The sequence below is a fragment of the Theropithecus gelada genome, chromosome 2 (genome assembly GCF_003255815.1).
Source record: "Theropithecus gelada isolate Dixy chromosome 2, Tgel_1.0, whole genome shotgun sequence".
NCBI classification, from domain to species: domain Eukaryota; kingdom Metazoa; phylum Chordata; class Mammalia; order Primates; family Cercopithecidae; genus Theropithecus; species Theropithecus gelada.
Genome location: NC_037669.1, coordinates 83,167,628 through 83,194,230, shown reverse-complemented (window position 1 = coordinate 83,194,230; position 26,603 = coordinate 83,167,628). Strand labels below are relative to the sequence as shown.

General features: G+C 44.3%; 1 protein-coding gene across 1 annotated transcript in view; it reads right to left on the bottom strand.

Annotated features, from left to right (window-relative positions):
- Positions 1-26,603, bottom strand: part of ARHGEF3 (Rho guanine nucleotide exchange factor 3) — a 339,692-nt gene that overhangs the window by 225,062 nt on the left and 88,027 nt on the right. The window contains exon 3 of the mRNA XM_025375789.1: positions 806-872. Coding sequence (XP_025231574.1) covers positions 806-872 — 67 coding nt within the window. The remainder of the gene's footprint in view (positions 1-805; positions 873-26,603) is intronic.

Here is a 26,603-nt window from a genome sequence, read left to right as displayed (position 1 = left end):
TCTCAAGCAAGGTTGATTGCTTTGTGCTTCATCGAATTTTATGATTCCTAAAATCTGTTTAAAGATTATAGACTTCTCCTTCTGGAAAACAAAGCTCCCTGTGAAGGCATAAATCTACAGATTAATAAACTGTACATTTCTGATTTCTTTTTTCCTTCATTGTACACTGGTTCCCTCCAGGGTCCAAAGAAAACAGCCCCCATGCCTGCCTCAACAACCTTGACACTTCTTGACTTCTTTGCAAGATGCTTCCTACAGTCCAAGACCTTCAGGGCAGGTGAATGTCAGCAGAAGCTTATTGGGCCACTTAAATTTTTTTTTCCTTTAATTTTAGCTAGAGTCTCGCTCTGTTGCACAGGCTGGAGTGCAGTGGCATGATTTCAGCTCACCACAACCTCCGCCTCCTGGGCTCAAGTGATCCTCCTGCCTCAGCCTCCTGAGTAGCTAGGACTACAGGCACACGCCACCATGCCCAGCTAATTTTCATATTTTTTTGTAGAGTAGGGGCTTTGCCATGTTGCCTAGGCTGGTCTCAAACTCCTAGGCTCAAGCGATCCTCCCACCTTGGCCTCCCAAAGTGCTGGGATTACAGGCGTGAGTTACCACACCTGGTCGCCACTTGAAGTTTTTACTTAACCCACAACCACTGATTGAAATGTGACTTCCCCAAGTGGTAAAGCACAGACGCTCTCTTGATGGAAACTTTGATTAGTAAAACCAACCCTGACAGTGTCTGTTCTGGAAGCCAGAGCATGTATCCATAATAGGACATTTAACAGCAGGGGCCACCCAGGGCAACACTTACCCCTCTGAAGTTCCAGGCTTTAGGAGAGGGAAACATGGGAAAATTGTTTTGCCGCTGCCGTTTAGGCCTAGAAGAGAAAAGACAATGTATTCATTATTCAGTGGTTGGATATTCAGAGGAAGTCACTGGTTTCAAATGCAGGTTTATCAAAAAGAGAGATGCCTCAAGAAATGGCCCAAACAAGGTGGCTGGAGTTTTCAACAGCTCTGCAATCTTCAGCAGCCAAATTCACCCCAAACTCCTTCTCAGTTCCCCAGCAGGAAAGCCCCAGCATGCCTTAAAATAGCCCTTCATCTGTACAAAATAAAATAAAATCTAACACGCAACCTGGATGCAATCAAAAAGTCAGACCAGACTCCCAATCTTTGTCTTGAATTTTCACACGGACACAATTCCCACATGGACACTATCAGGAGATGTATAGCTTCAGCTCAGCCTGGAACTCTCCCTTGTCACACAGACATGCTGAGGAGTTCCAACAAGGGATACATTTGAGCTCCAGGTTTTTAAAGGAACCATTAACGGGACATTTAGCCCCTGCCTAACAGGTGCTGAAACTGGTTTCCATACCTGTTAACCTCTCAACATGCATCAATTTCCTTAGAGGCAATGGACGCAGCTTCAAGACAGACCAGCACGGAGACTCCAGGCACACCAGAAGCACCTTATTTCGGTCTCCCAAATTGAATCAAATTTTGTAGCTGCCAATATAACTACAGGAATACCTTTTTCAATATTTTTACAGATAAATTACTCCCCTAAAACATGTGATGTCTGTCAATATGGATATTCAGATTTCATGTTTGCTAAAAAGCATCTCTGAAAAGCATCCACCTTGGACTTTTCCTGAGACTTTAGTCACTGATGTACCAAAAGGTTGGCCAGGCTCAGTGGCTCGCATCTGTAATCCCAGCACTTTGGGAGGCCGAGGCAGGCAGATCACTTGAGGTCAGGAATTCAAGACCAGCTTGGCCAACATGGTGAAACCCCATCTCTACTAAAAATACAGAAATTAGCCAGGCATGGTGGGGGGCACCTGTAATCCCAGCTACTTGGGAGGCAGAGGTTGCGATGAGCCGAGACTGCACCACTGCATTCCAGCCTGGGTAACAGAGCGAGACTCCATCTCAGAAACAAACAAACAAAACCCCAAAATGTTGGTTACACAATAGTCACTTTTACCTTGACCTGTCTGCTGTAATCAGCAATAATGCAAGGCAGAAAGCATGTAGTGACCAGTGTACAGGCTTTGTAGTATGTCAGACCTGAGTAAAAATCTTGATTGGCTCTACCATACAAAAGAGACAAAATACAAGGTAATTACAATAAGAGGAGCAACTAACTGATATTGAGCACTTTAAAAAGCATATACTAATATTTTACACAGTTAATCTCATGACTCTCACCCTGTGAGTTAGGATACATTATTATACCCATTTTACAGATAAGAACACTGAGGCAAGCCTAGGGATATTAAGTGCTTTGATTCTGATCACACAGATGAAATCAGCATTCTGTTCGTAGTTGTCTGACCTCAAATCCCATGGTGTTTATTAGCTTTGTGACTCTGAACACGAGGCTTAATTTCTTTAACTTTGGTTTCCTTATGTGCAAAACAGGGGAAATAATACCCTCTGTGTTGAATCAGGATGAGATGAGGACTCTAACTCTGGTTCTGTCATTAATAAGTTTTCACCAGCTGTCAGCATGGTGCCCCCATCCCCCTTTCTCTCTCAACACCTGCCTCCAAGAACAGCATTCAACCCAGGGTGCAGGGCTGACACAGAAGGGCCAGGGCAACTCACCAAAACTATGGGAACTCCCACCTGATGTGCCTTTAAATCAGGCCCCCTCCTGCCTCACCCTTCTCTTCACCCACACGTAAGCAATAAAAACCCAGGCTAATAACACCGCAAGACAGAGAACATGTGGGTGGTTATTTATGTTTCATACCCTTCTCCATTAAATTACATGTTGGCCTAAGTCCTTCTGAAAATAAATGTCTGTTTTAAACAAAATTTTTGGATTTCAACAATACTTCTCCCTGGATACCATTCCCTTCCCTCTCAGTCATAACTGGGCTTTGCTTTCCTAATTATTTGATGGAATTCATTGCTTCTAAAGTAACAATATATACTAGAACATTCTGAGTAAATGTGTCCTTGTCTTATACGTTGCAATCCACAGATCATACATAATGTTAATTGTCACAGTAATTAACACAGATTCAGTTACTGATGTGCCCAGGACTAAGCACTTTAGGTACTCTAAGTCTCAAAATAACCTTATAAGGTAGCTTATTATGTTATAATGTAAATATATGACATACAGACAGCATTATAATGGTGTTATATAACATTTTATACACAATATATTATAATGCATTACATACATTTAAATAAATAACCTTATAATTTTATATAACATTATGTAATATGATATAATGGGAACATTATCACTACTGCATTTTATAGATGAGATAAACTGAGGTTAAACCACATGCCAGAAGTCACACAGCTATTAGCTGGGTAGCCAAGTTGGGATTCAAACCCAGACATGTCTGATTCCAGATCCCGAGGATGCAATCCCTCTCACGTGAAGAGAAGCCCCACCAAACAGGGCAAAGCATACCTCTGAAAGAAAGCTGCCTGGGGGTTCCTTGTGGGAGGGCAGCAGCTTAGCAGGGCTTCCCACCATCAGGCCTCACAGCCAGAGAAAAAGCATCAGAGCAAATCTGTCCATTCAGGACACTGTTGGGCAACTTAGGTGTCCCTGTGTCAGCTGGAGAAGCGGCCAGGAGACCTACCGAGAGAAGGGCTGTCCCTGATTGTTAGCTCCCACCTTCCTCTCATCCCACCACCATTCAGACTTCCAGTCATTCACATTAGCTACAGTCCCTTTTAACAATTCTAGATCAGGCACAAGACTCATGCCTGTAATCCCAGCACTTTGGGAGGCCAAGGTGGGAGGATCGCTTGAAGCCAAGAGTTCAAGACCAGCCTGGGCAACATAGGAAGACACCATCTCTACTGAAAAAAAAAAAATTCACTGGGCATCATGGTGCCCGCCTGTAGTCCCAACTACTTGGGAGGCTGAGGTAGGAAGATTGCTTAAGCCCAGAAGTTTGAGGTTGCAATGAGCTATGATCATATTACTGCCCTCCAGCCTGGGTGACAGAGTGAAACCCTGTCTCTAAAAATAAATTTTTAAAAATTATATCCTGATATCATAACAGCCTCCTGATAGTTTCCTCTCCTCCCCAAACACTAGCACCCAGGTGGCTTTAATGGACAGATTCAGGGAAGGAGAACCATACTGAGAAGGCTTCTTGATGAAGCTGGTGAGGGACCCTAGCGGCATAAAGTGCACCATCACGGAAGCACCAATGCCAGGTCCTCACCAAAGGAGGGGCCTCTCAGTCCTGGGTATATTTCTTCTGTTGTAGAAGTGTATTTTGCACAATCAGCAAAAGTCCAAGTGAGAAAATAGCACTCGGTGCTGCAGGTGTCCCAGACACAAAGACATTCAGCTGAGCTTCTGAACAAGGCTTGGAGGGCTTGTCTATCGTCTCTGTCCAACCCTCAGGCTCCTCATGTGAGCAGGCTGTGCATAGTGTAAACACATGGTTACAAAGCACAGCCTTCTGTCTGGGCAGCATTTCCCCGTGTCTCACAGATGTCACAAGGATAAGTATGACCACCTCCATAGAGGGATTCATGGGAAAGTCAGGGATGCGTGAGCAGCAAGAAACTTACAAGATTGTTGGAGGAGTTGGAGTTGGAGGGCTGCTATCGTGGAGAGAGGTTGCAACCCTACGAAAGGTGGGAAAAAAAGCCACAAGCCCCCCACCCTTGGGAAAGCTCATAATAGAAATGGAGAAATGCCCACAGCAGTAGAGAAAAATCAGGATTCAAGGTTCAGTTAGGGAATGATCTCAAATTCAAGTGTATGTGTCTGGAATCAAACAGAATAAGGTCAGTAGCAATAGGCCTTAGGGTTAGTGCAGAATTTATTTTCCCACCATGCAGAAACAAATGTGACTTTCTCGTCACCTTGAGAAGAGGTTTAGCGACCACTTATAGAACAGCTCCTTAGTATGGGTTCAGAATTGAACATGTATTTAGACTGATCCTGCTGTCTGGGCACTGAGTGGGGCTCAGAACGTGGTGTTTAGGGAAGAGCCAGCTTGGGTTTCTAATAGTGGCTCCCTTCCTTTCTTGGTGGGGGACTTCAAGCAAGTTACCTACTCTCTACTTCCTCTGAGCCTCCATTTTCTTATCTGTAAAGTGGAGCTAATAATCCCTTTTCACAAAATTGAAGGATTAAATTCATGTACTTAAAAAAAAATGGTTAGCAGGGAGTCTGGTGCTCAGTAGGTACTCAAATTAGCTATTATCATTATGAGAAGACTCCTTCTTTAACCCAGTAAGGGTAAATGTTAGTTACCATTATCATTGGTGAGGCTCGTATTAGAGGGCCAATGAAATTTACATCTCACTCTTAAGGACTGGATAAAATATACACAAAATAAAACAAAGGCTTCAATGTGTTACGAATATTTGTTTTAGATAACAACATGGCCACAAATCTGGACATGAGGTAACCATGAAAAGAGACTTCTCTTTTCTACTCTAATTTTCTAACTCCACTTTCCCTTCTCAAAGACTACCACCTTTGTCAGCAAGTTGTATGTTTTAAATATTTTACTGTTTGAATTCTTAATTCAGAACATCTTGCTAAGGAAACTTTTACTTCTTTTCTCTTGTTTTACCTCTCTCTATCCATCAGAACAATTGTAGCATTACTAGAAAAATCAAACAGCTATACTTTTTAAGAGAAATCTGTGCTGAATGTGGTACCACCTGTGCCAGGTATTTTTGTTCTGATTGAACCACTTAAGAAGATAATGGCTTCTTTCACTTAAACATCTTTTTAGTTTCTGTTTTTAGGACATAGTTGATGAGAGACTGGCAGGTGTTTAGCCAGGTGAAGACCCAATTATTTGTGGAGAAACTCACGGTGAAGTGGTAGTTTGCAGAATAGAAAGCTCATCACTTTGGCCTGTCTCTTGAACAAAGGGACCTCCAAATAATGTTTCTGTGGCTCACTGAGTCACACTCAGCTTCATTCTACTCATGCCATGGCTGCAACTCCAACTCTCTATTTCCTCACAAATTATGGGAAAAAAAAAATCACAGAGGCTGCACGTGGTGGCTCACGACTGTAATCCCAGCACTTTGGAAGGCTGAGGCAGGCAGATCACCTGAGGTCAGGAGTTGGAGACAAGCCTGGAAAACATGGTAAAACCCATCTCCACTAATAAATAAATAAATAAATAAATAAATAAATAAGCAGAAATTAGCTGTGCATGGTGGTGCGCACCTGTAGTCCCAGCTACTCAGGAGGCTGAGGCATGAGAATCACTTGAACCTGGGAGGCAGGAAGCTGAGATCATGCCACTGCACTCCAGCCTGGGTGTCAGAGTGAGACTGTCTCAAGAAAAATAAAAAAAAAAAGAATCACAGAACCTCAGAAATGGTCAGCTGGTACAATTTCTCAGTCACTAGTTGAATCCTCTTTGCAGCAGTCCTGCTGAGAATGGCCCCTTAAAGACAGCCCTCACCTTTGGAGAATGGGTCTGTACTCTACTCATGGGAGCTCACCCACTAATTTATTCACCAATATTATTGAGCAGCTACTATACGTCAGGCATGGTGCCAGACATTAGAGATCAGCAGTGGACAAGAAATTCAGTTCCTGCTTTCATGTCCTCACAGGATATTCAGATCCACCCTCTTCCCCTCCAAAAAATTACAACATGGCAAATTGCTTTTTTTTAAGTGGTAGTGAGGAGTGCCGCAGTGACTCAACCAAAATTTGAAGAGCCAGAAAGACCTCCCAGAGAAAATGAGGCCTCTCTGAGACCTAACAGGGAAGAAGGACTCAACAGGTAATGAGAAAAGGGAAAAGTAGGCCAAGCCAAAGGAAAACCATACTAAAAAGGCAGAAGGTGAAAAGACGAACAAAATAGACATTAAATAGACAGAACTGGCCAAGTTCAAAAACGGGTGGAAAGGACTCTAATAAATACTGTTATGAATAAGGTCATATAACTACAGATTCAATAGCAATTAAAATTTAAAGCTTCCCAGTGCTTTGGGTGGTCAAGGAAGGAGGAGCACTTGAGGCCAGGAGTTCTAGACCAACTTGGGCAACATAGCAAAACCAAATCTACAAAAAAAAAAATTATTTTTAATTAACCAGGCATGGTAGCACGAGCCTGTAATCCCAGCTACTCAGCAGGCTGAGGTGGGAGGACTGCTTGAGCCTAGGAGTTCAAGACTGCAGTCAGGCATGATAATGTCACTGCACTCTAATCTGAGCAACCATCATAAGTCCCCATTTTAACAAATAAATAAAAACTACAATAAGAATGTTATCAATACTTTTATGGTATTAAATTTGAAAACTTAAAGAAAATGCAGAAATCCCTAGGAAAATATGACTTATAAAAACTGTCCCAAGAAGAAATAGAAAGCCTGAACAGCCTTATAATTAATAAAGAAATGAGAGAAAACATCAGGCCCAGACAGTTTAAATAATGGATTCCATCAAACTTTCCAAAGAAAAAACAAAAACCAGATCATTCCAATCTTATACAAACTGTTTTATAGAAGATAAAAATCATCAAGAGTTAAGTGGTAAATAAAGGAGAATATGGCACATGTGAAGAACTGGAAGAAGTATGACAACTTTAATGTTTGTTGACAAGGAAGTAGATTAAATGAAACTACAATCTTTTTTTATTTTTGAGACAGAGTCTCGCTCTTGTTGCCCAGGCTGGAGTGCAATGGTGCAATCTCGGCTCACTGCAACCTCCATCTCCTGGGTTCAAGCGATTCTCCTGCCTCAGCCTCCCAACTAGCTAGGATTACAGGCATGCACCACCATGCCCAGCTAATTTTGTATTTTTAGTAGAGATGGGATTTCTCCATGTTGGTTAGGCTGGTCTCAAACTCCTGACCTCAGGTGATCTGCCCGCCTCGGCCTCCCAAAGTGCTGGGATTACGGGCGTGAGCCACCGCACAGGGCCCTTTTTTTTTTTTTTTAAGTACAGCATTATTCAATTGAAATATCATGTAAGCCACATACATAATTTTTCTATTATATATATGTGTGTGTGTGTATATATGTATATGTGTATATATTTATATTTTGAGACATGGTCTTGCTCTGTTGCCCAGGCTGGAATATAGTGGCATGATCATGGCTCACTGCAGCCTTGAACTCCCCAGCTCAAGTGATACTACCGCCTCAGTCTCCTGAGACTACAGGCACACACCAGCATACCTAGCTTTTTTTTTTTTTTTTTTTTTTCTGTAGAGATGGGGTCTCCCTACGTTACCCAGGATGGTCTTGAACTCTTGGGCTCAAGCAATCTCCCAGCCTCAGCCTCCCAAAGTGCTGAGATTACAGGTATGAGCCACCACACCCAGCCTATTAGTCACATTTTAAAAATAAAAAGGAATAGATAAGTTTAGTTTTAATAGTATAGTTTATTTAACCCAGTGTATCCAGATACTATTAAACACATAATCAATAGGAAAAAGGCATTAGAGATACTTTATTATTTTTTCATACCAAGTCTTCAAAATGCAATGTGTATTTTACACTTATGACACATCTTCATTGGCACCAGCCATGTTTTAAGTGCTCAGTTGCCACATGTGGCATGTGGCCATCATATTGAACAGCACAGTTATAGAAAAATAAGGCACTCTGGCTGGGCGCGGTGGCTCAAGCCTGTAATCCCAGCACTTTGGGAGGCCGAGACGGGTGGATCACGAGGTCAGGAGATCGAGACCATCCTGGCTAACACGGTGAAACCCCGTCTCTACTAAAAAAAATACAAAAAACTAGCCGGGTGAGTTGGCAGGCGCCTGTAGTCCCAGCTACTCGGGAGGCTGAGGCAGGAGAATGGCCTAAACCCGGGAGGCGGAGCTTGCAGTGAGCTGAGATCCGGCTACTGCACTCCAGCCCGGGCGACAGAGCGAGACTCCGTCTCAAAAAAAAAAAAAAAGAAAAAGAAAAAGAAAAATAAGGCACTCCTTTTCCAAGAACCTCTGACTGTGAAAGTCCACTGCTCCATGTCTTAGCAGTTGGTGACAACCAAAATGCATAAATTGAGAATCCCTGCTAAAAACGAGGCATTCTCTAAAAGGATCTTAGTGTCCATCTGAATTCAGAAACATCAAAAGGACAAAATATGTTACAAAGGCTTTAGAGAGGTAGTACTATATCTGTAAATACCAAATCATCTTTAGGTCACAAATGTATAAAGATCTATTTGAACAAAGCAACAAATGAAATTCTTCCCCCAAATAGGGAATATCTCAAACACATACATGTGCATAGTTTCCAAATAATATAGAACTACTCTATTCAAACCAATTCCAGAATTAACTAGAGAAAAGATTGAAATGATTTTTTAAATCCATGAAATTATATTGTATTTGTAGTTCCTCTTCTGTAAAATGCTTGTTCAGGTCATTTGCTCATTTATATAAAGAGGTGTTTTTTTTCTTATTGATTGATCAATAAGAATTTTTCATATATTCAGGATATAGCAAGTAGCAATGTGTCTGGCACATGGCTGGTACTATAATAACCCTATTGAAAAGGTACATATGAGGGCCGGGCGCAGTGGCTCATGCCTGTAATCCCAGCACTTTGGGAGGTGGAGGCGGGCGGATCACAAGGTCAGGAGATTGAGACCATCCTGGCCAACATGGTGAAATCTCATCTCTACTAAAAATACAAAAATTAGCTGGGCATGGTGGTGCGTGCCTGTAATTCCAGCTACTCAGGAGGCTGAGGCAGGAGAATTGCTTGAACCATGGACCGAGATCGCGCCACTGCACTCCAGTCTGGTGACAGAGCGAGACTCCATCTCAAAAAAAGAAAAAGAAAAAAGAAAAGGTACGTATGAAACGTTCATCAACTAATGAATAAACAAAATGTGATATATCCACACAACAGAATATTATTCAACCATAAAAAAAGAATGAAGTACTGATACATGCCACCCCGTGGAAGAATCTTGAAAACACGCAAAGTGAAAGAAACTAGACACAAGGAATACATATTATATTATTCCATTTATGTGAAATGTCCAGAATAGACAAATCCATAGAGTCAGAAAGTAGATTAGCTCCAGAAGCTGGGGGAAGAGGAAGAATGAGGTGACTGCTTAATGAGTATGCAGACTCCTTTTGGGATGATGAAAAGGTTCTGGAATTCGATAGTGGTGATGGGCACAACCTTGTGAATGTACTTAATGCCACCGAATTATACATTTTTAAATGGTTAAAATGGTAAATATGGTAATGGTTTAAATGGTTACACTGGTAATATTTTATGTGTATCCTACCACAATTTTTGAAAAGTGAGGGTGAAATAAAAATATTTTCAGGCAAAATAAAAGACACATATTTAATGGAAAAAAATCCTCATGGAAAAATGATGTGAAATAAAATCCTATTAACTACTCCAGAAGAGAAAATTCAGTAAATAAGCTGAGAAAGCAAGCATTTTAATGCAGCCTGGGATTTGACAGAAGTGGCTTAGTGGTGGAGTTTCATCAGTACTTGTGAGAAATCAGTCCTACACGTCTGTTTCTGAGACATATATTTACTTGAGTCACTCAACGATGATAAGAATTCCCACACCTTCTGGCTTTCTCCACGTCCTCCCACTCCCACCCCCACACTGTCTCTGTGCTCAGAGATTCAGCAGCAACAGCTGGTCTGTCTTCTGCTCCCACTTAAGAGCCATTTTGCTGTGTTCCCCTTTTGTATTTTAGTTTCCTGCAAAGCTTGTATCTTTAGAACAACTTTTCATGCGTGCAATCTCCCAGAAGGAGAACTGCAATAGTGACTGTCAGTGCCTCCTGAGTCCTGCCATACAGGGGTGGCTTGGCCCAGCAGTTAAGAGCACAGAAGCTGGAGCCGGCTCTGCAACTCACCAGCTGTGTAGCGCTGGACAAGTGACTTAACATCTCTGATCCCTAGTTCCTCCATCTGTAAAATGAAAGTACTAACAAGACCCCCTCTCACAGGGCTGTTGTGAGGAGTAGAGGAGTTAATATACGTAAAGCTCTTAGTGACTGGAGCACAGAAGGGACCCTGTAAGAGAGCCCTCTTCCAGGGGACGAGCTCTGGAAAGCCATGGACTATCTGGTTTAGACTCGCTGCTGTCACTGCACTCCTTGCAGCAAATAGGAGCTTAATAAATAATGAGAATGAATTCATGGTGCGGCCTCTCAGTAAGTCTGTGGTCACCAATACACAGGGAAGCCTTCTATACACGATGAAAGAACATGAATACAACATACGCACTTCAGAGAGAGACAGAGAAGAACATCCATAGTGGAAGCCATCTCATGGGGTCTTCTAAGTAGCCGGCAGGGACCCAAAGCAAGCCTGACATGAGGCTGTGGATCTGTATTCACTCCAGTCATCTCCTTTTCCCCAGGCCTCTCTCAGGCCAAACTGGATCCTAAATAAGCACTTTTGGAACAAAAAGGCCCTCAAATGCCAACCAACTTCTCAGTCTGGTCTGGAGCTATCCAAATGAACAGCATTGAAGAGGATACCAGCCATGAGAGATTTAATGAGAGATGGACAGTCAGGCGCCAACATGACCCCTTCCCCAGGGCTTTTAAGAGCACTTTGGGTTAAGGCCGGGTACAGTGGCTCATGCCTGTAATCCCAGCACTTTGGGAGGCCGAAGCAGGTGGATCATGAGGTCAGGAGATTGAGACCATCCTGGCTAACACAGTAAAACCCTGTCTCTACTAAAAATACAAAAAAACAAAAAACAAAAAAATTAGCAGGCATGGTGGCAGGCGCCTGTAGTCCCAGCTACTCGGGAGGCTGAAGCAGGAGAATGGCATGAACCCGGGAGGTGGAGCTTGCAGTGAGCCAAGATCGCCCACTGCACTCCAGCCTGGGTGACACAGCGAGACTCCGTCTCAAAAAAAAAAAAAAAAAAAAAAAAGCACTTTGGGTTATGTATGATTTTCACCTTACTAACCCCAGCTGGTGTGGTTCCCTTTTCTCCTCATCCAGGAGACAGTATCTGGCCTACAGCACATTCATACCCCAGACACTCCTGAGAGACCCTATCTCATCTTAACAAACGCACCAAGATTCCTGCCTAGTTCCTCATTTCAAGTCCATGGATTGCTCATTCACATTTCTGTGTGTTAGTCAGCTACCATAAACACTTCTAGAGCAAATTCAGGCCACCAGAGAGAGAGAACAGTAACCTAGGGTGGTCAGAAGCATGGGCTCTGCAGTCTCCAAGACCTGGTGGGTTCAAGCCCAAGTCCATCAAATTACTTTGGACAGCTTATACAACTTTCCCAGTCTTCAGCTTCCAACTTGAAAATGGATATGATAAGACTTAGACCTCCTAGGGTTGCTTTGAGAAGTAAATACGTAATTCCTATAAAGCACTGTGCCGACTACCTGGTTCATACCGAGTCCATAACAAATGTTAACTTTAAACATTTGCTGAGTGTCTACCATGTGCCAGGCATTGTTTTAGGCATAGGGATACAGCAGAGGACAAAATATACTTCCTCTTCTCTCAGAGCTTACATTAGAAGGTGATAAATTCTATGGAGGAGGACAAAGCAGGGTGGGGGATCAGGGGGTGGTGGGAGTGGCTGGTATTTAATATGGAGTGGCCAGGGCAGGCTTCTCCCTGCAAGAGCTGGGAGCCTGTCTTAGGTGGACAGGACAGCACATGCAAAGTTCCTGGGGCACGGCTGAGGGGCAGCAAGACCAATATGGCTGGAGTGGGCTAAGCAGTGAGCAAGAGTGGAGAGTCACAGAAGGAGCTGAAACCAGATGACAAGGGTCTCACAGATTACTTCAAGGTCTCTGGATTTTAGTCCAGGGGAGACAGGAGGCCACTGGTGGATTCTGAGCAGAAAACAAACCTGACCTAAGTTTTAAAAGGATTGCTCTCAATGTTGTATGGGGACAGCAGCTCTAGGTGGCAAGACAGGGGCAGGAAGGAGGTGAGGACGTTCCTACGGTGGCCCAGGTGAGGGATGGCAGGGACTTGGATCAAGATGGTGGCAGTGGGAGTGGTGAGGAGTAAGTGGAATGATGAACACATTTTTTCTTTTTTTTTGAGACAGAGTCTCGCTTTGTTGCCCAGGCTGGAGTGCAGTGGCACAATCTCGGCTCACTGCAAGCTCTGCCTCCCAGGTTCACACCATTCTCCTGCCTCAGCCTCCCAAGTACCTGGGACTACAGGTGCGTGCCACCACGCCTGGCTAATTTTTTTGTATTTTTAGTAGAGACAGGATTTCACACTGTTAGCCAGACTGGCCTCGATCTCCTGACCTTGTGATCCGCCCGCCTCGGCCTCCCAAAGTGCTGGGATTACAGGCATGAGCCACCGCGCTCGGCATGATGAACATATTTGAAGGCAGGAATAACACGATCTACTGTGGATTAAGTACAGAAGGTGAAATAAGAGCAGTAAAGGATGCTCTAAAGAAGTTTAGCCTGAACAATGAGAAGACAGCGAAGGGCTATGGGAAGAGCAGGTTTGGGGACAAAAATCAAGAGCAGGCATATAACATTGGAATAGTATGGACCTCCAAATGGAGATGTGGAATTAGCTGCTAAATATAAGGAGCGTGTTTTCAGAAATCATCAGCTTACAGATATGAGAGGAGCCCCATGTAGGAGGAAAACCGTAAGAGGGACAACACGGAGGCCAAGTAAAGACAGTGCTTCAAAGAGGGAGACTCTACTATTTCACCAAGCAGGAGGATGGAGAGGTGCCCACCGAATTTGGCAAAGCAGAGATCCCTGGTGACTTGACAGGAAAACATTAGTGAAATGGAGAAAGAGAGCTTAGAGATTCTTGTCCAAAGATACCTAGGAAGCATTATTTGTATAAAATATACATTGACAGAGAGCTTAGGTATTGGTCAGTCCACTGAAGTAATTAAAATATGAGCTCCAACCAGACTAGGCAACACAGCGAAAGCCTGTCTCTACAAAAAATACAAAAAGTAGACAGTTGTGGCGGTGCATACCTGTAGTCCCAGCTACTTGGGAGGCTGAGGTGGGAGGACTGCTTGTGCCCAGGAGGTGGAGGTTGCAGTGAGCTATGATCACACCACTGCACTCAAGCCTGGGTGACAGAGCGAGACTCTGTCTCCAATATATGTACATATTGACACTTCTTTTCAACAATAAAGATAGTGTACGATATATGTACAAGAGGACAGGCACTTCATTATCTTTTCAACATTTTATCCCCACTCTCTAGACATATGGTAGATGCTCAATAACTATTTGTAAGACTTTTTTGAACTTTCTTGACATCTGCAGCCAAATGGTACAGGCCAATGGGAAATTTCCATCCCTAACAGTATGGTGTGGAAGACAATGAGGAATATACTATACCAGTTATACAAATATCAAATTTTTCATGCTCTTCCCGTAACTAAAGAAACTAAAATTAACACTACTTGGTATTTCTTCAGCATACACACACAAAAAAAGTGTTTCCCAGTTACCACCTCATTGGCATTCTGATCTGCATCATCAGCGGATAGATGGCAGCACCAAACTTCAAACATCTAAGCTCACTGTCAGCTGGTCTAATTAGCAAAAATTACAGAACATTTTTGAAGGGATGTCTTGTAACAGAGGTTTTTTGGAAATCTAATTTAAGAAAATCAGTTTTCCATTTTCAAAATGCTGACCCGCAAATGTTTCTGAAGTGTCCAGGAGTTGCTTTTAAAAGCAAAGGGATCGTTCTCCCTCTCCCCTCCCGCTGCCCCCCACATCCATCTGAATCATCGCACGTTTTCAATGGGAAAGGCTTCATTACATCCTAAGGAAATCCACATCCTGCACCTCCAGGTCACAGCCTGGCAGAGAGCAGCCTCATGTCCCTCCGGAAAGGATAATTAGTTTTCTACCCTTTAATCAAGGAGCAGCAGATTGTTATTTTTCTAAAGTTTTGCCTGGGGAGAGCCTGTTCTTTCCCGAGAGTATATTTTTCTACCCAGGACTCCTTGTTTGTGCTCTACCTTCCCACGCACCGACTCTGAGGGCCCCTCCTTCTTGTTTGAAATAAGACCAAAGCTCTCCACTGATGAGACGGATGTGGGATCTGGTCATGGGCTCCCTAACTCATGAGCACCACTGCCCGTTATCATATGGACTGGGGGTATCCTCAATCTCTCTATCATAGAGAATGTTGTCAAGGGTTCGCTGTTTAAAAAGAATCAGTTCTGGCTGAGCACAGTGGCTCACACCTGTAATGCCATCACTTTGGGAGGCTGAGGCAGGTGGATCATTTGAGGTCAGGAGTTTGAGACCAGCCTGGTCAACGTGGTGAAACTCCATCTCTACTAAAAATACAAAAATTAGCTGAGCATGGTGGTGCTCACCTGTAGTCCCAGCTACTCGGGAGGCTGAGGCAGGGGAATCGCTTGAACCCGGGAGGTGGAGGTTGCAGTGAGCCGAGATTGCAACACTGCACTCCAGCCTCAGCAACAGAGCGAGACTCTGTCTCAAAAAATAATAATTATAAAAAATAAAAAATAAAGAACCAATGCTTATAGAGGGCTCACTGTGTCACAGCCAGACACTGTTCTGAATGCTAAATAAGTATTAACTCATTCTGTCCTCAAAAAACTTTTCTGAGTAGGCATATTTGTTATTCCCACTTTACAGGTGAAAAAACTGAAGCTCAGACAGGTTAAATGACTTGCCCAAAATCACACAGCTAGTAGGCATCAGAGTGGGATTCAAACCCAGGCAGTCTGGCTCTAGAGTGGACGAACAGAGAAACAGATGTTAAAACCATTGCAGAAGCAGCGACAACAGAGGAAAGGAGATGGAAACTCAAATGCTTACTATGTACCAGGCCCAGAGCCAATACTGAGTTGGTTCTCTTTATATGAAGTGTAACAGGACTTTAAAAAAATAATAAAAACAATAAAGATCAGAGATTAAGTCTTATTCACTGGTTTTTCTACATCTGCAAATAAAAATATCCATGGAAATTAATGGTAAACTTTTCTGTGTGCATATTGTACTTTTAATATAAGGGTAATTTTAATTTAAAAAATTTAATGGCTCAGTTTTCTTAATATTAAGAGATTTCGATCAAATAATCAAGGCTTAGAAGGTGGTTTTTTTTTTAGGTTTTTTTGTTGTTGTTGTTGTTGTTTGTTTTGAGACAGAGTCTTACTCTGTTGCCCAGGCTGGAGTGCGCTGTTGCAATCTCGACTCAATGCAACCTCCACCTCCTGGGTTCAAGCAATTCTTCTGTCTGAGCCTCCCAAGTAGCTGGAATTACAGGCGCTCACCACCACGCCTGGCCAATTTTTGTATTTTTTAGTAGAGACGGGGTTTTGCCATGTTGGCCAAGCTGGTCTTGAACTCCTGACCTCAAGTGATCTGCCCACCTCGGCCTCCCAAAGTGCTGGGATTACAGGTGTGAGCCACCATGCCCGGTCAATTCACGTTTTTCAAATCCTAGAAAACTCTTTACTCAAAAATTATATCTCTAGATACCATACTTTACTGGTTTCTATCAAACAGGTACTTCATAAGGGTTTCTTGCCCTGTGAGGAGCAGAAGAAAGTCTTTATATTTTATTCAATACTATATTGATCAGGAACTAATAAATCCATATGTAGGTGTCCCAACCCCTCCAAAATGAACATTGCAATCCTGAAAGTGGGTCCTCAGATATGGGCATTTATAATAAATGTTCTGTTGATCCTAACAGTTTAAAATGCCAAAAATTCTTAAATTAGCCAGCATTGCTTAAAGCAGTTTATTGACTCCAATACAGGACCCACCACAATCTCCAAGGTAATTAGATGCTCCATAAATGCTGTTTTTGGCAGTGACTGGGGCCACACATAAAAACATGTTTATTCCCAAACTGTCAGTGAAATGTGGGAGTGGAACTGCGTCAGGCTTGTTAGAGCTTATGTGGTAGAAAGGAAGGTAATGTCAAGGCCACCGGCAAGCTGAGATGATTTCAGCACTGCACCAAACAGCAAGCCACCACGCTGAATCCTGGCAGACCTCAATGACGGCTAAAAAAAAGGGAGTGCCGGGTATGAGGTAATTCTGAGTAAAAGAGGGTAATATTAGTACTATTTTCATAATAATATTACTATTCATACTGTGCTTTTTATGAGTATTAACTCACTGAATCCTCACGGGGGCCCTGTGGAATAAGGGCTGTAACAGATGAGGAAGCTGTGGCACTAACATCTTAGACTTGGAAATGCCTCACAGCTACTAAAGGGTAGGGCCAGACAGCCCGATTCCAGGATCCTGCCCCAGAGCTCCACCAAGTTGCATCAAGATTTTTCTGGCCACCTAATCCACAAGAGCCACAAACTAGGGCAAGAAAAATGACTGTGGTTATCAGCTACGTGCTATTTACCAAATATTTCTATCAAACATGGTCTATCTAAAGCACAGGGCAGAGCAAGCCCCATTCTCTTGGGTCCTTCACTAACTCCCAGCTCACCAGCTGGGCTCCAGTGGGAAGAGGACCAGCAATTGCGTCAGTGCTGCCATAGCTGCCACCATGGCAACCACCCTTTATGACCCAAGCAAAGATGCTCTTCCCACTCACTCGGGAGCCCTGATTCTGGGATGCAGCCCTTGGAGAGACATGTGCTTTTACCCACCCCAACTTGCTCAAAGTCTTTATAACACTGGTAACCAACAAGGGGTTCCCCAGTTTCCTGGACACATCTGGACCAGGCCAATATGTACAAAGACTGACAGGGAGATGGGGCTCATGGAGAGATGGTGCAAAGAGATGCAGATTTGCAAAGTGAACAGCTAACATCTCCAGGGGTCTCAGCGCCTGGCAGAGCTGGAATTGAGTTCCAGCTGGCTATCTCATGGCCCTAAGCAAATGGGTTCAGCCTCTAGGAATCCAAGTCTTACGCTATGAAAAATAGGAATAATATTAGGTTTTATACCTCACAGAGCTGTTGTGAGGTTTAAGTAAACTCAAGCACATAAAGTACATAGAGAGTAGAAACTGGCTGTGACTATCACTAAGGCAATGGTGCCGGGACCCTCAAAACAGCAGGAGCCCCTCAGCCTCCCACCACTGCCCTTCCAGCTCAGCAGCCTGACAGTAGAGACAAAAAGCAATCCTGTCAACAGACCAGACAAGGCCAACAGATCAGAGTCCACATACACCCTGCTGAGCGCAGGGAGACATGCCAGCGTTCAGTGGGGACCGCAGGTGCGGTTACCCCCACCCCTACTAGGCTACTTGGCTTCTCTGAAAAGGTAAATTTATCAAAATAAGCCTACTACCTTTATTTGACAAAGACGTCGCTGGACAAAACACTTTCTAACACACGAAAACCATGAATGAACCTTCAGAAGTCTTTAAAGTCAAATGGATGGCACTGAAAAATTTCTAGAAGATTCTGGAATTATCATTCCTATACTGTCAGCAGTGGTGATTTCTCAAGGTTAGGATTGATCTAGGGAACTTGCACTTGCCATGTTACACATTCCTACACTGTCTAAAATTGTATGACTGTACATTTTTGTAATAAGAAAATATTAGTTTATTTGAAAAAGAAAACTGAAATGCTTTGCCATAACATAGTTCACAAAATAAAAAACCCAATCAATAAGCAAACAAAAAGTACTCATCCTCCCTAGTAACTAGCCAAATGGAAATTTAAATAAGTTAGTATGTTTATATTTCAAATTAGCAACTTCTATATGGGCATATCAAATGCAAGAAAGAATGTGGAGAAACAGGCACTTCGCTTCACAACTATGAATGTATACATTGACATGAATTTCCATACGGTAATTTGACACCATTTTCCAAGAGCATTAAAATGATCCAAAAGTTCATCCTCACGATAATTAATTGGACAAAATAACCACAAACATGGGCCTAACAATAAGGATACAGCTCCTAATGTTGCTATAGAGGGAGAAGCTAGACACAACTCACACAGCCAACAATAGAAACCAGCTATTAAGAAAGCCCCTTGAGGCCAGGTACAGTGGCTCACACCTAGAATCCCAGCACTTCGGTAGACCAAGGGTGGAGGATCATCTCTGGCCAGGAGTTCAAGACCAGATTGGACAAGAAAGTGAGCCCTCATCCATACAAAAAATAAAAAAATTAGCCGGCCATAGTGGCATGCACCTGTAGTCGCAGCTACTTGGGAGACTGAGGTAGAAGGATGACTTGAGCCCAGAGCCCAGGCTGCAGTGAACTATGATTGCACCGTTGTACTCCAGCCTGGGCAACACAGTGAGACCCTACCTCTAAAAGAAAGAAATATCCTTGAAAATTTCTACATATCCAATAAGTAAGGTAGCAGCAAAAAGACTTACTTATTCCACTTGTGAAAATACGGAATTATCTGGATTTGGCACCTTTAACTGCATGCTTTCATTCCACACTCATCCCGTTTTGCAACGGAGTAAACTGAGACCCAGATCTATTCGACCATTTGTCCTGCAGTGGTTGGACAGGTTCACAGTGTTATTTGCTGTTGCATCCATAGTAGGGCCAAGCTGGTTCCTGGTGCCACAGAAGGCCCAAGCCAGGGGCAGAGGCATCTCTTCAAAATCCTCTTCCCCCAAGATGCCACACCTTCCCAAGGGCTCTCAGCCCTGTCCAGCTGCCAGGGACAGCCAGAGACAAGGCACAGGCCCAGGAATAAAGCTGGGATCTGTGAGCAAGGCCCTCACTAGGAATAAAGTAGGCCCCCTCCAAAGAAGGTCTGGTCCACATCAGGACTGCAGGTGGTGCTTATCCTAGATCGCCTCTCACCCTGTGGCAACCCAGGGGCTCAGAGAGGTCAGCTTCCCTGTCTTAAATCACCCAGCCAACGAGGATGTGAACTCCTTTCGTATTCTTAGCCCTTTCTGGGTAACTCAGTTTCCTCATCTAGAAAATGGGGAGAATAATTGTACCTACCTACAAGGGTTTGGTTGTTACGAGAGTTAAAGGACTCAATCCTTAGAAGGTGCTTAGAACATTTCCTGACCTACAGGAAGCGTCTTGTGCAGCTTTTATTTCTGCAGTGAGACTACCGAAGGTGGTGGTTAGGAGCAAGGGCTCTAGAACCAGCCGCGTGGGTTCTGATCACACATCTACCACTCGCTTGCCCTGTGACTCCAGGCAGGTTACCAAACTCTTTGTGCCTCAGATTCCTCATTTGTGAATTGACAATGATGATGATAACTCACATGAACCTCAACTTACAATGGTAAGTCGAAAATGCACTTAATACCCCTAACCTACCAAACATCACAGCTCAGCTTACCCTACAAATCCAATAAGTAAGGTAGTAGCAAGAAGATTTGCCTATTCCACATTGTGAAAATACGGAATTATCTGGATTTGGCATCTTAATGCATGCTTTTAAAGCCTAGCCCACTTAAACATGCTCAGAACACTCATATTATCCTACAATTGGGCGAAATCATTTAACGCAAAGCCTGTTTTGTAATACAGTGTTGAATATTTCATGTAACTTACTGAATACTGTACTGAAAGTGAAAAAAAGAAGAATGGTTGTATGGGGACTCAAAGTACAGTTTCTCCTGGATGCGTGTCACTCTCACACCATCAGAAAGGCTAAAAATTGTCAGGCGACTCACTGTGGGTCAGGACCATATGTAGGACCTATGTAGGTTAGTGGGAATAATCACGTTATCTACCTGAGTTAATGTGCTTAGAAGAACTAAGAACAGTAGCTAATAATAATGAATACAATGGTCCTAACATGCAAAGTGTATGTTAGCTGCTATGAATATTATGCCACTCTGTCTCCTATTAGCCCATTAGGAATGGCACCACTACCAACAGTAGTCATTATTCTGGCTGACAAGAACCTCACGTATGTTCTCCTATGAGTGGGTACCATTATTGTTCAGATTTACAGATGGGAAACTCAGATGCAGAGAGCTCAAGTAACTTGACTTGGGACACACAGCCAAAAAGCAGCAATGCTGACAGGCTTCAAGTCAACCTCATTGGCCTCTAAGGCTCTTGCCTGACTGCACTACCCACCTCAATATCCACATGGCCTGTGGCTGCCTACTTGTGCAACTGTATGACTGCTAGTACATTCTGCAGAGGGTGATGCATGGTTTTCTGGCTTTGAGATGACTCACTCCCAAGCCTTCCACCATGCAACACAAATGCTGGCCCCTGCAGACGTCTGACTAACAGAAAGGGTCAGAAAGTCACGTCAGCAGCGTCACCAAGGAGCAATCCCTGTCTTCCCTCCCCATCTTCCTGGGGAAATACATTGGTATGTGTCTGTCAAGATGAGACATAACCATTAAAACAAAATTCTGGACTGAGATATCTGCTTAGTGTCTTGGAAACACATGCCAATGTCCACACAGCTGGTTTTCCTACAGCTGTTGGTAGTCACGTGCTGTTTCAACTATGGCCTACTTGTAAGTTTGCACGGGAAGATGAGGCCAGGGTAAATCTTCCTTAATGCATCATTCTAGCCTTTAAAGCATGACATCTATGACAGTGAAGCTCACTTTCCATTACCAGACTGAAAAGTTGGCAAAGCTTTGCTGCACACCATAAAGACAGAGGTGTAGTTAGGTGCCACCAGCAAGGAGTAGCATAGCTTGAGCAGAGGTGGGTCTCATGTCCTTCACGGCTTCCTCAGCAATTCACCAACAGAGCTAGTTGTTGAATAAAAACAAAACAAAAAATCTTCTACCCAGGATCCATAACCCTGTATTATTTCAAAACTGGTAATTTAATTCAATCATATCTGTTTTCAGATAATGTATCTAAAACTCACACAGATCACAAGCTGGAAGGATCCTCAGAGAACCAGCTGATCACCCTCATTTAGAGACTGGAGCACTAAGACCTGGCCAAGCTCACATGGTCTGCTGGTCACACGCTGGGACCCTTGAAGGTCTCCCCGTTTTCAGGCTGTTTTCAGCCCTTCCTGCTTCCTTGATCCAAGTGTTGTCAGAGTGGACATCTGCTGTTCCTCACTACCCAGTGTTTAGTCCCCATTCTTCTGCTAATAGCACCCAGATTTTCTGTTGGGGGATGCCCTCTCCCCTTTGGGACCCTGTGATTCAGGAAGGCCAACCCCAGGCTCCAGAGATGGGCATGTGACCTGGCCTCTTCAGTGAGAGTGACCCCAAGACTTTGGCCGACATTAAAGAACAGATATACAGTCCTTCCGGCACAGGCGCTGAGCTGATGAGATGCAAACTTGGAGCTGTGCAGGGCATCTTGTGTAGAAAGCCTATCTGAGAAGGAAGCTCACCTGGAGAAAGCAGAGCAAGAGACCAAGAGAGAGAAGGTTCCTAATGACACAGACTAACCACCTGGATCAAGCCATGCCTGAAGGTAGCCTCTCACTAGATTTGCCAGTGATAAAAAGTGAGTTCTGTTTTTTAAAAAAAATTTAAGCAAGTGTACACTGTATTTCTGTCGCATGCAACCAAAGAACTATGCTTTGTATCTCTGCAAAAGTTCATTAAAGAAAGCATCAATATAGGAATGTTCCCAGGGGACCGTCCAGAGTGCCTAGCACACAGTAAGCACTTAATTCACATGTAATGGAGTGACACCCCTCCTTCAGGTCTCTTCTCAGTGGGACTCTCTCAGACCATCCTGTTGGAAACCGTGGCCCTCCCCAGCCTTTCTATCCACCACTTTTGCCTGTTTTCCACAGTGTTTAGCACCATCGGACCTACCCTATGTCTTACTGTTTCTTGAATCTCATAGGGGTGGAGATTGTTGTCTACTTTGTTCACTGCTATAACCCTAAGGCCGAGATCAGTTCTCTGAACCGTAAGTACCCAGTATACACCCAGTGAATGAATGAATGAATGAGGAAATGGATGATGGAATGAGTGAGTGCCTAGCGTGCTCCCAGGTCCCCACCTGTCTGCTGCCTTGGTCAGCAGCCCTGGGACCTGGCCTGCAGAACCGCTGGCTGTCCTCCCTCCTCTTTCTGGATATGGGTCCTCTTCCCACTGAGCAAATACTCCAGCAGCCAGCCCCGCAGTCCAGGCAACCTGACTGTCACCCACCTGCCCAGGGAGCGTCAACAAAAATGAAAGGGTAAGGAGCCCTTTGGGTTATAAAGATGTCTTCCTTCTTTTTTCCTGCTTACAAATACATATATGCTCATTTCAAAGGCAAACAAAATTAAAATGTAAACAAGCAATACAAAAATCATAATAAATTTAACTTCTAAGTTAAATTTGAGGTACAAGTCAGAAATGGGAAGACTGCTGGTATATTTTATATGACCCATAGGGTGCATGTATGTATATATGTATTTATTTTTGAGGTAGCATGCAACATTAAAAAATCTAGATTTCATTTAGAAATCAGGTACAGTCTCTAGCTTCAGCTCAATATTTTAAAAAATCTCATCACTAAGGGCCCATATTTCCATATGTGACCATGGTCTGCTAGGGTTGACTGGTAGCTGCCCACTTCATGGGCTCTTGGGGTCTCCACCCCTCCCCCACTATGACCCCTGCCCTTCCTTGGCCACTCATGTAAGGTCCTGCCTGGTCTCTGTCACACTCAGAGTTGGTGATCCCTGGCCAGGTGTATATCCTTTCAGACTTTGCTGCAGACATAAAGTTTTCTAAGAAATCCCTCTAAAAATTCCCCTCTGCCTCCAGCAGTACCTGTGATGCTACAAATAACTACACAATTTCTAACACCAGAGAACACTGCATTTACAGCACAGCCCCCTTCTTCAGGGTCAGCATGCTGGGTCAGGTTCACGTCTCCTTCTAAGACTGACCATCGGCCAGGAACAGTGGCTGACGCCTGTAATGCCAGCACTTTGGGAACCTGAGGTGGGCGGATCACGAGGTCAGGCGATCAAGGCCATCCTGGCCAACATGGTGAAACCCTGTCTCTACTAAAAATACAAAAATTAGCCAGGCATGGTGGCGCACGCCTGTAGTCCCAGCTACTCAGGAGGCTGAGGCAAGAGAGTTGCTTAAACCCAGGAGGCGGAGTTTGCAGTGAGCTGAGATTGTGCCACTGCACTCCAGCCTGGGGATAGAGCGACTCCTCAAGAAAAAAAAAAAAAAAAAAAAGACTGGCTATCCCAGCTCAAAAACTGACCCTGCCACACTGTAACATACAGTCCTTCAGTTCACCCCACATAGAAGAACCCCACAGTCCTGAGCACCCATGGGGCCACCTTTTTGTAGGGAAATTCCAGATCTAGTGTTTAAATCCAGCCTCCCAGTGTGGACAGTCTCATAGACACATGGCAGCCACAAGAACCTGCGCCACCACTGCGCTGCCACCCATGCGTGGAAGTCAAAACCACACCATGGGCTACAGCCCCACACCCACCACCCAGAGACCCCCACAATCTGCTATTTTCCCCTGTGTTTACTTACACGCTGGTTCCTATATAGCAGTAACTCCCCAAGGACAGGGATCCTGCCTGTCGCATTGATAATTGTTTCTTAGAACCCAGCCCTGTTCCTCAGAGAAGAGACCTCAACCTGTGACGGATGGATGGTTGGTAAGGAGACAAGCACATGATGGGTAGGTGGGTGGGCAAGTCTGTTACAGGGCAGGGAGGGAGGTGGACAAGCCCTGCAAACTGTGATGTCTAATTTGCCCTTGTCATGAGGCAATGATTATATTAAAATACTGCATGAAAAACTAGGATATAAAGTTACATAAATAAACTCACAGGTTTGAAAAAAAGATAAGGAAAACACTTTAATATTGATTGTGGTGTAACTTTTAAAAAAATCACTTTGTGCATTTCCCAAATGGACTACAAGTCTGTTTTATAAAGTTCATTTTTAACTGCCAACATGAAACTACATCAAGTGAACATTACTCCCTAGAGTTTTCTAGATTTTGAAACACCAAGGGCCTACAGAGGAAAGGAAAATATTTGGATTAGTTTGGCTCTTAGAGTGGACTAGAGAGGGGAGGAAAAGAAAACAGGGGAGGGGAGCCCGGCCTTGGACAGTAGAAAAGGATCCTTCCAGGCTCCTTGGTGGCCCCGTAATGACCAACACCTCTGCTACCTATTATCAGCAAAAGCAACATCAGTTACCCTTCCAGATACTGGAAATCCAAAATATTATGGGAAGTTGTGTTTCTTTTGGAGTAAAAGATGGTAGTATTTTCACCCCTGGCCTATGAATGCTTCTGAAGAAATGCAAAGAAACACCAGGACATCTTCTAATACAAACACATGATTTGATTTGATTTGATTTTTTTGAGACACAGTCTCACTCTGTCGCCCGGCAGGCAGTGCAATGGTGCAATCCCAGCTCACTGAAACCTCTGCCTCTTGGGTTCAAGTGATTCTCCTGCTTCAGCCTCCAAGGTAGCTGGGACTACAGGTGCCCGCCACCATGCCCAACTAATTTTTGTATTTTTAGTAGAGAGAGGGTTTCACCATGTTGGCCAGGCTAATCTCAAACTCCTGGCCTCAGGCGATCTGCCCACCTCGGCCTTCCAAAGTGCTGGGATTACAGGCATGAGTCACCATGCCTGGCCTTTAAAACACAGAATTTTAAATTAGAATAGACATTCTCTTTAAAAACCACCGCTGCTTAGACTGTCCTGGCACTGGGGCAGCCAGAACAGCACTGCACTCGCTACAAGGCGACAATGTGACATATTCATTCACCGCCTCCACCCCTGAACCTGGGCTCTGCCACCTTCGCTGGTCTCCACAAGTGTTCCACAGACAGGTGGGCAGCAGGGCTCAGGGCCAGCTACTTTGTAAAGACAGATAGGGAAACTGAGGTTCTGAGAGGGGCAGCAGTGCACGGTCCCTGGAAACAGCAAGGCTGAGAGCAGACTGCAGGATCGCCCCCTCGATCCCCTCACGCACATTCACCTGGGCACTGGGTCCTGGCCAGAACAAACATGCACACCTGGGTCTTATGAGCACGTGACAGGAAGGCACGGACCCTAACAAATTGGGTGTAAATGGACAAGATACCCACAGGTGGGGCTGGGGGTGGGCAAGGGGAATTAGCAGCAAGGGGCAGTGTGATGCTGCCTGGCTGGGAGGTCACCAGGGACATTCAGGGGGCGGTCCCTCTACAACAGGCTGCTGCTGCTGGGCTCCCAGAGAAGGCCCTGTTCAAAGACTCTCAAAGAGCCAGGCCTCAGAAACTTACCAGACATCAAGTACAGTGCAGTCACAAACACCCCAGCACGCTGCGCTCTGCCAGATGCAACTTATTAACATTGTATTTGGGGCTCTGGAGTCTAGGAGGGATGCATGAATCACCAGCAGGGGGAATTTAAATGTAAAAGAAACCACACACCCACAAACTAGCAGCAACCTAAAGAGTCCAACAAAGAATCAGGAAGTGCAGGGTCTTTGAGGGTGGACGAATTTGGGGTTTATCCTCCCTCCACCTGCAAAGGCTTCCCAGTGCCCTCAGATTGAATTCTCAGTTGCTTAAAAAGGCCTGTTGTCCCTAATCTCTGCCTCCAGTCCCCAAGACTGAAGGCAGCTCCAGCCTCCAGAAATCTGAGTTTGACACATACAAAGTCTGGGGCCCCTGGGAGGTGTAGATAGAAAGGTTCAGCAACAGTGGGGAACTGGGATTTGCAGCTGAGGTCAAAGCCAATGTCCTGGCATGGCTGGGGTGACCAAAGGTAAGGACCTGCAGTGATAGAAGAGGCTGGAAGCACAGCCCTGGGAAGA